Consider the following 15,368-nt stretch of genomic DNA (forward strand, 5'->3'; position numbering starts at 1 on the left):
AAAGTTCTTGCGTGTATAGTGACTTGCAGTTGAGAGGAAATGGAGAAGGTTCAGTTAGAACACGCTCAGTCTTGGCTGTTTCCTCTGAGCTCGTGTAAGTTGGCTCATTTGGCACAAAGCCCATCCACAAACAGCAAACACATCTGCCGCACTCACATGGACACACAGGTCTGAGGGCAGAATACAAAGTGGATATTTGTCATTGACTACACCTTTCCAAAATACAATATCAGAAACGGTACAACGTTTAACAACGTGTAACGTCGACAACAGGCGGATATTACTGATTTGTAAACCACGACATGCTCTCCACCGCGAGTATCAGCTGAAATGAGTGGATCAAGGGGACAAAATAACCAAAATACAAATCAAATTTAATTAAATGCTCTGACTGTTTACTCTTAATCAAATCACATTTCCTTTTGTGACAAGGGGACACTGTGGCTTTCCATTGTAGCATATTTATTTAGTCAGTAAGTATGTTTAATTTCAGTGTTAATCACACTTTAAAGACAGTTTGTTTAAAGTGAGGTCATCTTTCCTCACCACATTTTGATGAACCTCATTTCACATATTTAGCTACATTGTTATTTATTAGATTTCTTATTATGTAATTGTTTTATACCTCACCTCAGTGGTGTTTCTTTTTCTTCCATTCCCTTTTTTATTAAGAGGTATTTATATAATTCACCATTTCCCTCTTTTGTCTTCTCTGCTCTCTCTACCAGCTTGTGAGAAGAGCGTGCAGAAGGTGTGTGCTAACTCATCAGAGGAAAACCTCCAGCCCTTCAAGGAGAAGATGGAAGGATTCATCTCTGCCGGTGAGTTGAGCTCACACACCGACTGTACACACAGAAATATTATGGTAGCATTGCTCCACACGTGGTTTGCTGCTTATATATCTCTTATCAATTTAGCTCTTGCGCTTTTTTTAATTCCAGATTTATTTGGAAAATCCTCATGCACACAGGAACTGATGCACGTGATAGAGAAACGCAATAGTGCAGTGCAAAAAGGAAATCATTGGTTGCCACTTTAACACCATTAAATCAGTGATTAAGGGATAGATGCCATGTTTAAATGTGTGAACTTTGACTCCTGTAAAGTACTCTTTCACTGATTGTAATGACAAAATGGTTTTTTTACCACTGCGATAATTAGTTGTGTAAGTCCAGAGGCATCTTCTCCCACTCCCCTCAGATCACGCACAGTGACACAGTCAAGTTCTTGCCACCAGACAGTGAAATAGACGTTTGTCCTGCTCATAAGTTGTCTGATGAAAATTGTCAGTGTCTTTATAGATGAAATATTCATTTACAGTTGAGGAGATTATTGCAAAACTGAGCTTACAGAGCTAGAAAAGCCCCGTTTTCACCCAGCATGGGAACTTTAAAAAGTGGAAGGTATAATTATGTTTCTTGCCATGTCAGAGAGTCAGCTCGGTGGTGCTGTGTGTGTGTGTGTGTGTGTGTGTGTGTGTGTGTGTGTGTGTGTGTGTGTGTGTGTGTGTGTGTGTGTGTGTGTGTGTGTGTGTGTGTGTGTGTGTGTGTGTGTGTGTGTGTGTGTGTGTGTGTGTGTGTGTGTGTGTGTGTGTGTGTGTGTGTGTGTGTTCTTACTGAGAGAGGGCGTCTCAGTGCGCTGTAAGACAACAGGAGTCTACAGGCCCGTAGAAGGGATCACATTGCCTCTAACATGGTTCTCATGTACTCTCGGCTGCCATAAAGCTGGCAGGACACCTCTGGCTGTGGCCTTGTAAAGACTGGCCGGCCTCAGTGGAACAGGCCTGGGGACCACCGGGACAGGAGCTGAGTTCCCCCCCGAGCACACTCTGGTCATCTCGCCGTCTGTCCCCTTTTTGACCTAGACACTGGTCTTCCCTCCCTTTATTATAGTAGCTGCTAATTAACTGGTAACATACTTCTAAAAATGCTAACTTTCGGTGGAAAGAATCAAGTGGACAAACTGCACATTAGGGTGATTTCAGGTTTTCCTGAAAAACACACAGAAAAAGAAAGAAAGGTGCCCAGAATCTCTCCACATCGAAGTCCCCTTTCAACCTTTTGTTCCGCATGAAGCAAGGGGTAGAATGTAAGAAATTTAACACAAATACTTTGGTTGGTTCATTAATGAAGGTGACTGTGTACACATTTCCGTGAGTTATAGCTCACTTCTCATTAAAGAGATTGTCCATGCCGGCCATTAGACACCGCCGCTCTACGTTTGTTTCACCAAAGCTTTATTATACACAAACCTTCCTCTGTATCAGAGTGAATGCCATTAAGGCTTCTTAGTTTTCCCCAGATGGTTCCATCTCTTTCTCCTGCAGTCACATCCCTGAATAAACAGTAAATGTGGCACCAGAAACTGGTCAGTTGAACTTTTTAAAATACACCTGCTTCCAATGTCTTTCCTGAGAGCTTAGTTTGCGCTGATAGCCTGACAAGGCAGACCAAACATCAAGATGTTGGGTCTGGGAACTCTCCGTTGGCAGGGCTCAATCCGAGGGGCGGGATAAACGGTTGTCTGTCAAATTCCCACTGCACGCAATAGGACAGCGCTACAACCAAGCAGAGCAACGAAGAAGGTAGCAGAGCTAGTTGATAGAGTAAACTTTTGCCGTATCCGGTCGGCAAAACTCCTCATTTGCTGCCGCTAGGGTGCGTCTAGATTTCTAGGCTATTGCACTAATGCCTTTGGGGGCAAGAATCCTCCAGCATTGTCTGCACAAGCTGTTGATAAAAATCCAGTTAGCCTGTAGGGTTTGATTGATGATCAGAGTGTGCCAACACCATTTTAACTTGATGAAGCTGCCATTAATATACAAGTATACTGTATATTACAGCTTGAACATCAGCCTGTGGGACCGATGCTCTCAAAAGCAGCAGATAAGTGTTTTCCTTGCTACTCTAAAAGATCCACAAACCTCACAGTGAACCGTTTTCATTGGAACTTTTTTCTACCAAAGAAATAGACACTACAACTCAGCAAGATCGATGGACTATTTAGAGGGGCTGTTAACATGTTTCTGGAAGTTCTAGATGAGAATTTGCTGTTGAATTTCTTTTTTCTTTTTTTCTTTTTTTTTCTTTTTATTTATTAGTTTATTACCATCCGCTCATACATCTTTTTTCAAGTCTTAGTGACAGAGGTAAGTGTCCCTATGACACAAGTACCAGATTACATTAAAGGACTAATTGCTTGCATTACTTGCAGCAGTGGGGAAACAATAGACTCACTTTATCATAAAAGAGTCCCATGAGGTCTCTCACCGGGAGACTGTAGCCATATGTTTGCGCCGCAGAGTGAAACTTTGTGGGGAGTCCATGTTTGCAGTACCTTATCTGTACCTAATCCACCTTAGCTACTTCTGTGTGCTAAAGCCTCCCCTGAGCTTTGGTCAGTATCACAGAATATTTAAAAGCTTTCAGAAACCACTGGCTACAAAGCGGCATTGATTTGCAAAGACAACATAAACTTTCCAGTGGGATACTTGTAAACCTTTCTTTCATAAACAGAATTCCTCGAGCCGTTGCCCATGCTTTGGGAGGAGCAAGTGTGTAATCATTGTTCGTGATGATTCCATGCTCCTCACATCAAAGAGCGGCTGAGGCTCTTAAACTCGTGACTCATCAGTGAATGAGTGAATTTCTCACCCAGGTAAACGCTCAGGAGGCTGAACACAGATGCATGTGTTTGACACATGATTATTAGATATTGGAATTAACCGTTGGGTAGAACTTCTTCCTTATACAAGAGAATCAAAGTACCAGTGAATCAACAGATAAAGACTTTGTACTGAGACTTGTGTTTCTGAGTAGCACTGACCCATAGCCCAGCCTGCGGAGAAGCTCACAGCAGGGCCTGCAGGTGAACCAAAAAGCCCTGCGCTCTGCCTCTTAAACTTGCCTGTGATCTCTCCCAGATCTAACACGGGACACCTCGGAAATGCAGTGATCCGTCCTCTTGTAAGGCTGTTCCTGTGCTCGTCCCGTCACTGTTTTTGCTCTGGTTTTGAGCCAAGTCCTCTCTACCCCCTACACTTTATTTCTCTCTCTATCTTCAGAACTATTCTCTAAGGTAAAGTTAAAAAAAAAAAAAAGCCTGTGGTTGTTTCAACATCTAATCAACCACCTTTTCCTTTTTTAATAGGAGTTCTTTGAAACCTCTGGGGATACTCTTACGGGCATATTTTTTTTGTTGAAAACGAGCCATGACTAATTGAAAACAAATTCCTGCTTTTAATCTTGGCTTGTGTAAGTCTCATTTCGCTAGCTCTCTTAGGAAATACACATGTATCATCACATTCCTGCGCTTTCTTTGTTGTCAGTGAGTCAGACCCCAATAATCAAAATTCCACTTGTTCACATGACTGTGAATTACGTAGACCGTGTAGAATTTGCAGATAACAACTGTCCAAGGAATCTGTTTTTGATGAAGTCTTTGAGATGCATCTGTGTTCAAATAGAGGTGGTGTAGGGAAACCGAGAGGGATGCTTCATCCTCAGCCTCCCTCTAAGACCACTTTCCATCTCGTTGTCCTCTAGCTGCTAGGTATAGCAGCGGTTTGGAAAAGTGTGTCAGAGTTTAAAAGCCCCTAATTTATTGTCCCTCTCAGCATGCACATCTCATAACTTTCTAGTTAGCGACTACTGGTTTCATGTTTACACAGGGAGCGGAGGAAGAGAAACTTCACACATCCTCTCTCTCTGGGCCACTCTCTCTCTCTCTCTCTCTCTCTCACAGCTCCAGTGCCACCTCTGCACAGTCGCACCAGAGGGGTACCTCAGGCGCCAGCCTGACCCCCACTGAGACTAACGCCATTGGTCACGGCCCCTCTACCCACACACACACACACACACACACACACACACACACTCCTCCTAACCCAGACATGGCCACAACCTGCATTCATTAGGTTTACCTCAGCCCCCTTGCCAACATACATGTAGAGTAAAAGTAAAAGGGGTGGTTGGTCGGAGGCTTAAGCTCACCTTCTCCCAAAAGACCCCCAAACCTGCCTTTGAACAATTTTTTTGAGAGACTTCCCCCTCTTAAATCTTCAAGTAGGAAAGGTCCCCCATCATTGTAAAAAGGATGAATCTGGAAAAATGCAATAAATCTGAGATCACAGGCACTCTCTGGCCCTAGATAAATTCTTGCACCTCGGCCTGGCCCGCCGCACACATCTGCCTTGCATTTAGACACTTTTACATGGCAGGAGTCCACAGGAGCCTCCAGTTCCCAAGCCTCTCTGCTCAACCCTGCGCCCCTGCTTCAGCTCTGCTTACAACATGCACATGTATGTCGACATACACGCACCTCCGCAAACAGACCACCGCTCCCCACCCCGAGCCCAGGCGTCACAGGCTCACACTCTCATGCGTCAACACACAGAAGCACGTCAAACTTTACAATGTGCTGAACTGTCACTTGGATAACATGCTCGCTGTGTCACTGACATCTCAAGCCAGAGCCCTTTTTCTTCTTTTCTCCTCAATTGCCAACATAAGGGCGCCTAATGAACACAGCGCCCCCCCTCTGGAACCGCCGGTGTTGCTTGGATCAGTTCTCAGTGGCTCTCAATGGAAACATTTGGTTATCTAGGTCACCAAAAAGCCCCATAATCTGTCCCATGATATATCTTGATCCAATATTTCTCTTTCTTTCTCTTTAACAGCTCAAAAGGAGCATTCAGCTGAAGAGGACCGACTCAGTGCAGCGCAGAGAAGGTAGGAGACCAACTTTAACAACTCCAAGCCAAGATATACATTTAAAGTTATGACTGAAAGATCATGTTTGGATAGAAAATATTTATATTTCCTGTGGATTTCATCCCTCAACAACTGTCATGGATTGCAAACATCTGCAGTTATTTAGCATAGTTCACATACATAGATAACATGGCTGGTTTCTGATAGCACTAATGCTTGCTATTTGTTTAGTTGCATACAGTTATTAGCAGCAGCTGATAAGGTTTCTGGATAAGGTGAATGGGCTTTACAGTGTTTCAAATTCTGAAAATGCAAACTCACATTGACTGGACAGAGATGTGATTTTTGGAAAAAAATTATTTTGCAGGATTAGGCAGCATGTTGTTTACATTTAACTATTTATACACTGACTTCTAGGCCTTTTGTAATTTGTCTTAAAGACAAATAAACATACTTACCAGAGACAGTGGTGGATTTCTACACATAATGTGCAGCATACTGTATTTTCAGCCTGAATGCCCTGTGCTTCCACCCCTGCAGTTCCTATCAGTCTTATCTGCCATGTTTTGCGCAGAAGACTCCCGAGAGTTTCCTCAGAGATTTATAGGCGTTAGACACACCGGCAGCCGCTGAGCTCGCTGTCCGTGCAAAATCATATCTGGAACATTTCATATTGGAAAAAGATGGTGGAGCATACAAACAAAGCAAATAGATTATTTTTGCCTTGTTTGGATAGAGAGCAGAATTGTTTGCTTTATATCGCAACTCTTCCACTTCCAAAATAAATCATGAAAGCACATAAAGGTGAAAGTGAATGACGCAGGACGCAGGAAAATGGAAACTATAAACAATTAGGAAGTCGATTGCTTTGGACAATACTATAACTCAAGTAATTGGTCCCAAACTGTTCTGTTTCATGTTGCAGTTTTTCACCATAGACCGATATCTCTACCGTGTGTGTGTGTGTGTGTGTGTGTGTGTGTGTGTGTGTGTGTGTGTGTGTGTGTGTGTGTGTGTGTGTGTGTGTGTGTGTGTGTGTGTGTGTGTGTGTGTGTGTGTGTGTGTGTGTGTGTGTGTGTGTGTGTGTTCGTTCTTGTGCATGAGTGACACCACTGTAATGAATGCGTTGAACTTGAAGGGAAATATTGATCAAAAGGGCCCCGCAGCTGACAGCACCTTTTGCCTTTTTAATGAAGTTTTCCTTTAATTTCATCTAAAGAGGGGGCTGACTGGCGCTAGGTAGAGCAGGAGGGAGGAGGGGGGCTTTTTCTCAGGTTCCCACAGAGCCACCTCGTAAAAGTGACACGCTGTTGATGAATATGGGCGTCAGCGGGCTCACCGGGCCCTGGGTGGGCTCTCACATCTGCGCTGGATGAGGGATCCTCGCACAAACACACAACAGCAGCAGAGCCACAAAATGATGGTGTTAATAAAGGAAATAAATAACCCCTCCTCAGTGCTACCTAATATCTCAGCCTCATGAGGAGTCAGTGAGTTCCGACGTCTGCGAGTCCAAGTCAACCACCTGTGACAAGGACCGGGCGATATGAATCAGCATCAGGATATTGGCGAGAATTATGGCTGGTTCCAGCTGAAATGTGTCTGTTAAAACTGTCAAATAGGGCTGCCACTAACAATTATTATTATTAATTATCAATTATTCTGACACAGGGGCGATTCTAGGATCAGACCTTTTAGGGGGGCTCAGCCCCTAATGAGAATGTGACACGGATACAGTGCTTTGTCAGCATTAAACCCAACATCAGCTAACGTTTTTTGACACTATTAACACGGTATGGAACTAAACCTGTCACTTTATAAGTCACAGTAATAATGACCAATATGACACCGTAATAACGACCAATTTGACACAATGTTCTAACATTCAGCAATTTTAATTGCTTACGTTTCAATTTGGGTTCTAATCTGCGCCATGAAATTACCAACTTCTTCTCTGGGAACTTCCAGCGTTAAACTTCACAAACGCACTCCTGCTCTCCCTCGGACAGATCAGATAGAGACTCAGCCAAAGGCGGGAGTCTGGCACAACCACCACCGATTGGCCAAAACTACGTATGTTTCTGTTAATGGTAATTGTTTGTCCTCTGTCACTAACAGACAAGTTCACAAACTCTCACTTAAGCTCTAAGTTGATTTCAAAAAATAAAAAGTTTTTTAAGATAAAATTAGGGGGGCTTCAGTCCGTAAAAAAGGGTCTAAAATCGCCCATGAGATTCAGTCAAAACAAAATTTGTGAATTTGGGCTCTAAGATTGACTGAACTTCATTATTTGATCAGACGGGTATGATATATTTCATTCTGGCAAAGTTATTGTATGGCTGCTTGTCTTTAGACAACATTTGAGAACATTTGAGTATGGCGTTTTATTTTATTTTTTTGTTTAAAAAAAATTGACACTAGTATCAAATATAGCTCTAATCATTTTAAGCTCTATGGATGTCAGTTTGGTCGATCAGTCCACCACTTTGGCCACTTCAACTATGGCTTGGCATGATATTTTGTGCACACATTAATGTTCCCCACTGGGTGAATTGTAATAACATTTGATGATCCCTTAACTTTTTATTTAGCGACATCAGCCGGTCAAAATATAGAATTGTATCCGTGGCCGGGTTGGCTCAGTGGGTAGAGCAGGCGCACATATATTTAGAGGTTTATGCCTCGACGCAGAGGTCCAGGATTTGACTCCGACCTGTGACAATTTTCCTGCATGTCTTCCTCTCTCTCTCTCTCTCTCTCTCTCTCTCTCTCTCTCTCTCTCTCTCTCTCTCTCTCTCTCTCTCTCTCTCTTTCTTTATTTATTTATTTATATATATATATATATTATATATATAATAATAATAATAATAATAATAATATATAATGTCGTTCATTTTGCAGGTATTTGTTGACAAACAAAAGTATTGGATACAAATAATTGTATCCAATACTTTTGTTTGTCAACAAACGACATTCCCATCCGCCTCAGCTGTACACATTTAAGCATGCCAATACGCTAAACTAAGATGTGAACATGGTTACCCGCTAAACATTAGCAAGTTAGCATTGTCATTGGGTGCAAGTTGCCATGTTAACGTTAGCATTAAGCTGACAGCACGGCTTGGTATAACCTTACAAAGCTGCTAGCGTGACTGCAGACTCCCGTTCCAATATTGATGTATATCAGATGTAAGACAAGTGTATGCTAAATCACATATAACATAGTTAATGTCAAAAACCTTTCAGACATGTAAATCAAAATCTTCAAAAGCTAATTTTGTTCATTTTTAATCACAATTTGTTCAGGATTGTTCAATTGGACAACCGAAAGCAATTAACCATAATATTAACTCACCCAGTGTGCGAGGGTGAGGTGCCAATTTTCATTGAGTTTAATTGTAATTAATTGAGCTTTCGTTCTAATGAGACATTTTTGTAAAAAATAAAATAAAAATAATAAATAAAAGTTATTTGGCCCATCCATGGCGAGTGCCGATGCCTTTTCCCTTAACATGCAGTTCTAATTTGTCCTCTTAATGTTTGGGTTCACTGAGGTTTTCTGGTTCTGTCCTCAGTTCCGTCTCATTAAGTTCCCTTCTCCCACATCATGCTCAATTTCCTTTGGCCCAACTTCCTCCTCTACAGTCACCATGCAGTCATGGTTTCACAGATGCCAGCTCGTAAGTTATTCTACTTCGGGGTATTGTATGACGACAATGGCACAAAACGACTTAGTGCCTCTGCTCAATCCGCCAACAACATGGAGTTTACTTCTGTAATTTTATTTATTTTTTTTACTGGGGAAACAAAGGAATGCACAGTTGCCCGTCCAAATATTTCCACGATTCTCACGTCTGCTCATGGTTTTGTAATGGGTCCTTTTTTATAGCTGTCAGTGAGGAATGCAGGCTGTGGGTGCTGCAGTAAACCCTCTCACGGCAATGGCATCATAGCATGGATTACAGAAGTGTATTTGTTTGTGTGCAAGTGTGTACAAGTGGAATTGTCCTGCGCTCGCAAAAAAAGGTCTGCTTGGTTTTGTTTACGGTTTCGTAGGTATACACGCGCGTGTGAGTGTGTTTGCATCTGTTTTGAGTGAAGCTTTTGTATCTGCTTGTTGCATATGCTCGGGAGGGTAAAAGGAAAAGTGCTGTTGCTTGATTTGTGCATGCTTTGACATGATGACCCAGGGTCAGCAGAGGAGCTGATGGAGAAAAGACCCTGTTCATCATGCCAGACCAGGCCCGGCTGCAACAAAGCTACCTGGGACGGAATGTCTGTTTGGTCAATCTAAACATCCCAGAGCCTCCGATTTCTTTTGTAGCGTACAGGATGATCTACAACTCTCAACCTTTTTATTTTTTTTTTTTTGAGCATCCCAGCACAATGACGCATCACTGGGAAATGGAAAGCAGGCTCACGCTGAAATCCCTTTTTTCTCCGCTTTTAGCAGGCCGTCTGGGCAGCATATTGTCCCATTTCACTCCACATGAACATGTCTTAGATTAGCGTCGCATAAAGCCACCTAGCATCTGGAGGTCAGAGCCTATCTGGGTGTCAATGGGACACGGAGCATCCCTTGAATCATAGCCCCCTTTTATCAACCCTTTGACAGGCACTTCTAGAAAATGTCTTTCATGTTTGGGTTAGGGGAGGGAATCTGAAGCAGCAGACAGCTTTTCATGCCTTGTGCCGTGCTGCTGGGAGCCTTGCAAAGAGTTCAGATTTGGTTACAATTGAATTAGGCTGAGGAGCTGGACTACAACAGTGCTACAGTCCCAGTGAACAGAAAATCCAGAATGTGCTTATTCACATAGATCTGTTGCGTCTCTGTGTTTTTGTGTGTGTGCACACCTGTCTGTCACATGTGCATATTTCATATCATATCTTATTCACATCTTTGATTGGCTGCCAGTGAATATGCTCCTGGAGCTGTATGTGTGAGTTCCACAGTTTGTCTGGAGGAGCAGCAGCCTGTGTTTGGCTGTCTCCGTCTCCTCTGGCAGTGTGTAGAGGTCAATGTGATAATGGAGCCACCGCTACCGGCTCTCCCCCGTGGCCCAGCGGGGTGGACACTCTCCTTCCAGCTCTGTTTCTCACCTCGCTGTCTGACTCTACATCCATCATTTTCTGTTTGTGCTGTATCTGTATTGGACTCTTTTGTACCCTTTGTGTTTCTTGGGCATACACACCTTAGTGCTGTTTATAACTTTGTCTTTCACATCTAGAGTACTTTGCTGGAACACACTATTATTTATGTCCGACATTATTTATAAGTGTTTATGTGTGATAAGACAACACTATTTGTGCCTCTGTTCTGTTTTTCCAATGCAGTTTCCAGGACATGGTGAGCTACTTTGGGGTGAAGCCAAAGTCCGGAGAGAAAGATGTGGCCCCGAGTTACGTTTTTATGTTCTGGTACGAGTTTTGCAACGACTTCAAGAACTCCTGGATACGACAGAACAAGAACATCTCCAAGGAGAGGTAGGTTGGATTCTGGTGGGGTTGCTCCATTTTTTTTATTTCTGTGTCAAAGACGCGTGAACATTAGTTAACTTATCAGGAGGAGAACTACTCAACCTGTGAAAACTGTTTTCTGGTAGCTTTTGAGAGTCTGGGGGGGGGGAATCTCAGATTATTGAAACTTTTTTTAACATTAAGCCTGTGTTACAAATTTAAGATATGGAGTTTGAAAGACATGGGCATTTACAAGGCAGAAAGGGTATAATGTAATGTAGGATCCAGTATTTTTGGAGCTTGACTCATCCTAGGGACTGAAAAATAGGATGTCTCTGTCTTTTCTTAGTCAATTTAATAAAAGTGCAATGCTAAATTGCAGGAGTTCACCATTAAAGTGACCGTCCTAAAAAGCTGCCTGACATTACCTGTAAAGCATGATGTAAAAGATCTTGTTTCTCAGTCAGTTGACGTACTCCATCCCTGCAGAACACAACCTCAGCTACCAAACTAAGGCTTGAACCATCTCATCCTCGGGTCAGACTTCTTGTCTCTGTCACCTTCCGATAGGTGCTTAACGACCTCTAGACATCATGTCAAATTAACACTAATTGTACAAGGGTGAAGTGCAGATGCTGAATTAAAGCCGAGAGGGAGGCCATCAAAGAGGAGAAACCCGGAGTGGCTGAGGCCTCGGCCCTCTGTCTGAAGAAATGGGGCCTGAATTTATGACGTTTCCTCTGACCTGAGGCGTCATGTTGGGGGGGTGGGGGGGAGGAGGCATTCCACCGAGGGACAGCAGACCCTCCTGGCGGCTGCCTGGCTTTACTAGCAAGCGTTATGGGAGAACTGATAAACACTGTAATGACGCTGGACATTTAGCCCAAAGGGCAGGAGCTCTGCACGCGCGGACACAACATCGGGACTGCATGGGAGAGAAGCTGTTTGTTACCGTCCAGCCAAACTGCCTGGTCATTCTGGGGTTGTATTTTCAAATATCATGCGGTGCCTTCATGGTTCTTCACACTCAGAAGTTGTCATGTTGTGAATCTTACATTTAGTGTCCTCCAGCCATTTCTATCTGAACTGAGCCGTCTTCTCTCTCTGTGAGATGGAGCTTTCTCTGCCCTGCCATGCATCCGTGTGCTCTCTCTTAATTGTTTACTAGGTAATCGTGTCTCACATTACTCACAGCTGATTGTGCTTATGTACAATTAACTTTATTTTAAATACTGTTTGCACACTCATAAAAGCCTAGTGTTTTTAAAGGCTGCCTCATTATCTCATCAACCCACTGTCAGTCTCTACTGCTTCTCACTTATGGGGCTTTCACTGACCGCAAACGTGTGTGTGTGTGTCTGTGCACGTGTGTCTGTGCGTGTGTGTCTGTGTCCCCATGGCTCCAAGACAGGGTGCCCCAGGGAAATGCTTAAATATCTTGCCCTTACAAACAACTTCACAAGGACACAGTGATGAGAGGCTTCTGACTTTATATGGTTTTCACAAGTTTCATGATTTATTTTCAAAGCTTTGAATGTGTGCTTCTAGTTTTAAAAGCTCTGTCAATGTCAAGTCCTTGTGGATTTTTTTTTTTTCCCCATAGGTTGAAGGAAGCTCAAGAAAACATCAAGAAGATCACAGCAGAGAAGAGAGTTGAAACCAAGAAGACCAATGCCAACAGTCTGGTAAGAACAGATCTACATATAGCGGAGATGGAATTTCCTGAAAGCTGCTCCTTTCTTGTGTCTATGCTGATATCGATACACTGAATCTTTTTACGGTTCTTGCCAACAGAAAGAGAGGCTGCGGCAGAAGGAAGCCAGCGTGTCTTCCAGCTGAGCGAAAGGACTAGTGACGTAGCAGCAGAGAAATGATGAGGTTGGTGTAGATCGCAGATCAGAAAGTGTGCCGGCCATATTTCTCCTGCGTTTTGATTCGGACTGCCCTCTGTGCACCATACAGACTCACAATAAAACCTCGCTGGACACGTACTACTCCCACTGCTGTATATCTCTGCTCTACAAACACCCGCCCTTCCCCACCCTAACCTCCACCACCCTGTATACATATGAGCTGGGCCTGCAGCAAGGATGCATGGCTGACACAGCCGAAGTGATGAGAGTCTTCAAGGCCAAAGGTTGATCTCATTCATCCAGCAGGGCACGACCTCTTGAGTGCCCAGCTTGTGAAAGGTCTCAAGGGGTCAGTGGGATTCCCAACAGCTGACACATCCAAGAGTTTCCTTCTGGGTCTACAAGAGCTGAGAAACTATTTCTTTCTCAACTGTAGATGTTAGACAGCAGAGTGATAATGCTCCTATATACTCAAAGTGTTAAGATGTGTTTGTGGGTGGGAACTCTCTCTCTCTCTCTCTCTCTCTCTCTCTCTCTCTCTCTCTTTGGAAGTGGTAAAAAAAGCAGTTGCTAGTGTTCCTTGCTGTAGCGAAAAAGCTTTTCATTCACCATGGATCATTAAAAGTCTTGTAAATATGTCATGTTGTTGAATCTGCAGGGACCGTGCAGCTTTGAGGAGTATGATAAATTATCTGCGCTGGGCTTCAGATGCAGATTAAGACATGTTGAGTATATAATGTGTGCGCACACAAATCGGTATGTAGAGGTTTCACTGTATTGTGTGGCACTGCCCCAGACGGGCCACACACACACACACACACACACACACACACACAAATATGTACTTAAAAACATCAGAAGAACACAACAAGTTTTGGCCGTGCAACCACATTCACCCAAGATATTAAATACACATTACAAAAAATTGCTAATCCTTCTTTTAGTGCTGTGCATCACATTGTGTCCAGCACACCTTTTAAGCACTTTACTGATTGCAGTAGCTGTATGTCATAGCTCGCCATAAGCCACACTCCCCTGTTAATGCTAACTGTGTGGAATTTATTTTTTATTTATTTTTTAGGATGTGCACTTTTTTTGCACCCATTTTTCTATGCAAGGGTATGTTCAACTTAGTTAGACGATTCATGAATTGTATTGCTTCATGATGAAATCCTAATAGCTATTTTTCTCTAAAAAGTCTATTAAAGTGTATGTTTTCTTTTCGCAAATGTAAGAGGTAACCAAGCTCCTGTCTCCTTCAAGAAAAGTCTATTTATGTAAGGAAATATTTATTTTCTGCCAAAAAGCATCAGCTTTGTTCCCTTTTTGAGGCTGTATTTTTATGAGTTGTAATTGACTGAGAAGCTTCCAAATAGGTCAGTCAGATGAAAGATATATTTTCACATGGATAGTACTTTTCTGTTGTGCCCACTAATTCACAGTGTACGCGACGAAATGATATGTGGTGGTTAAGTCATTTGCATAGAATGAAGATGGGGGTTGTATTTTAGGTATTGAGAACATTTTAGCATATCACCTGAAGCCATGTGAGTTATTATACCTCAGACAGACTTCCATTATCAGAGTATCCATAAAACTGCACCTTGAATTACATTTTTTATCCTTCAAAGTCTTTCACCTGTGCCATTTATTTTGTAAAAAGAAAATCTAGATATTTCATAAACTGCTGTTTTACTTTGAAAAGCAAAAAAAGAGCTGATACCGACCAAGAAACTGCTGTGGTCTGTATGTATGTATGTATGTATGTCGGGTTGATATAACCTTCAGTAGCTCTAATATAGGTGCTCTGTAATTTTATGGAATTGTTTTAAATTTCAAGATTAAACTACTGGATGCTGAACAAACTGGAACAATATCTCTCAATTTTTTGTTCTGTCAGCACTTCCTTTAGGCCAGCTTTTTAGAAGCCCGGCGGTGCACAAAGCAAATGTGATATTTATGTAAGAAACCTGACTCATCAAAGAGGATTTGATGATTCATAATTGAGGCTCTTCAATAAACTGTGAGTCAGAATTAAGTCATTCAACCAAGCCTCATTTGTAGATATTATAACTTGTTCCTGGAAGACGAAGTGATTAGCAGTGTTAACATGAGCAATTTGTCATGGCACTTTTCACTTTGTTTCAGGAATGAGATGGACATTTCAGTGTTTTAGTTTTACTTTGTTGTATCACCACAGTCTTTCTGTGCCATAGAATTGAAATGTAGGACCTGGTTTTACATATTCAGTCATTTAAAAAAACTAAACGAGGATCAATAAATCCCCACTCGATTCTGATGGAAGAAAACTTGAATGTTGTCAGCTCTGACTGTAGATGCACACCTG

At 42.5% G+C, this 15,368-nt stretch overlaps 1 protein-coding gene across 1 annotated transcript in view; it reads left to right on the forward strand.

Annotated features, from left to right (window-relative positions):
- LOC120549091 (formin-like) overlaps positions 1-13,511 on the forward strand; it is a 39,930-nt gene extending 26,419 nt beyond the window's left edge. The window contains 5 exon segments of the mRNA XM_039785718.1: positions 729-821; positions 5,678-5,729; positions 11,046-11,195; positions 12,772-12,853; positions 12,963-13,511. Of these exon segments, the coding sequence (XP_039641652.1) occupies positions 729-821; positions 5,678-5,729; positions 11,046-11,195; positions 12,772-12,853; positions 12,963-13,007 (422 nt within the window). The 3' untranslated portion in view covers positions 13,008-13,511.
- The last annotated feature ends 1,857 nt before the right edge of the window (positions 13,512-15,368 follow it).

This window comes from Perca fluviatilis, chromosome 20 (genome assembly GCF_010015445.1).
Source record: "Perca fluviatilis chromosome 20, GENO_Pfluv_1.0, whole genome shotgun sequence".
Classification (NCBI taxonomy): domain Eukaryota; kingdom Metazoa; phylum Chordata; class Actinopteri; order Perciformes; family Percidae; genus Perca; species Perca fluviatilis.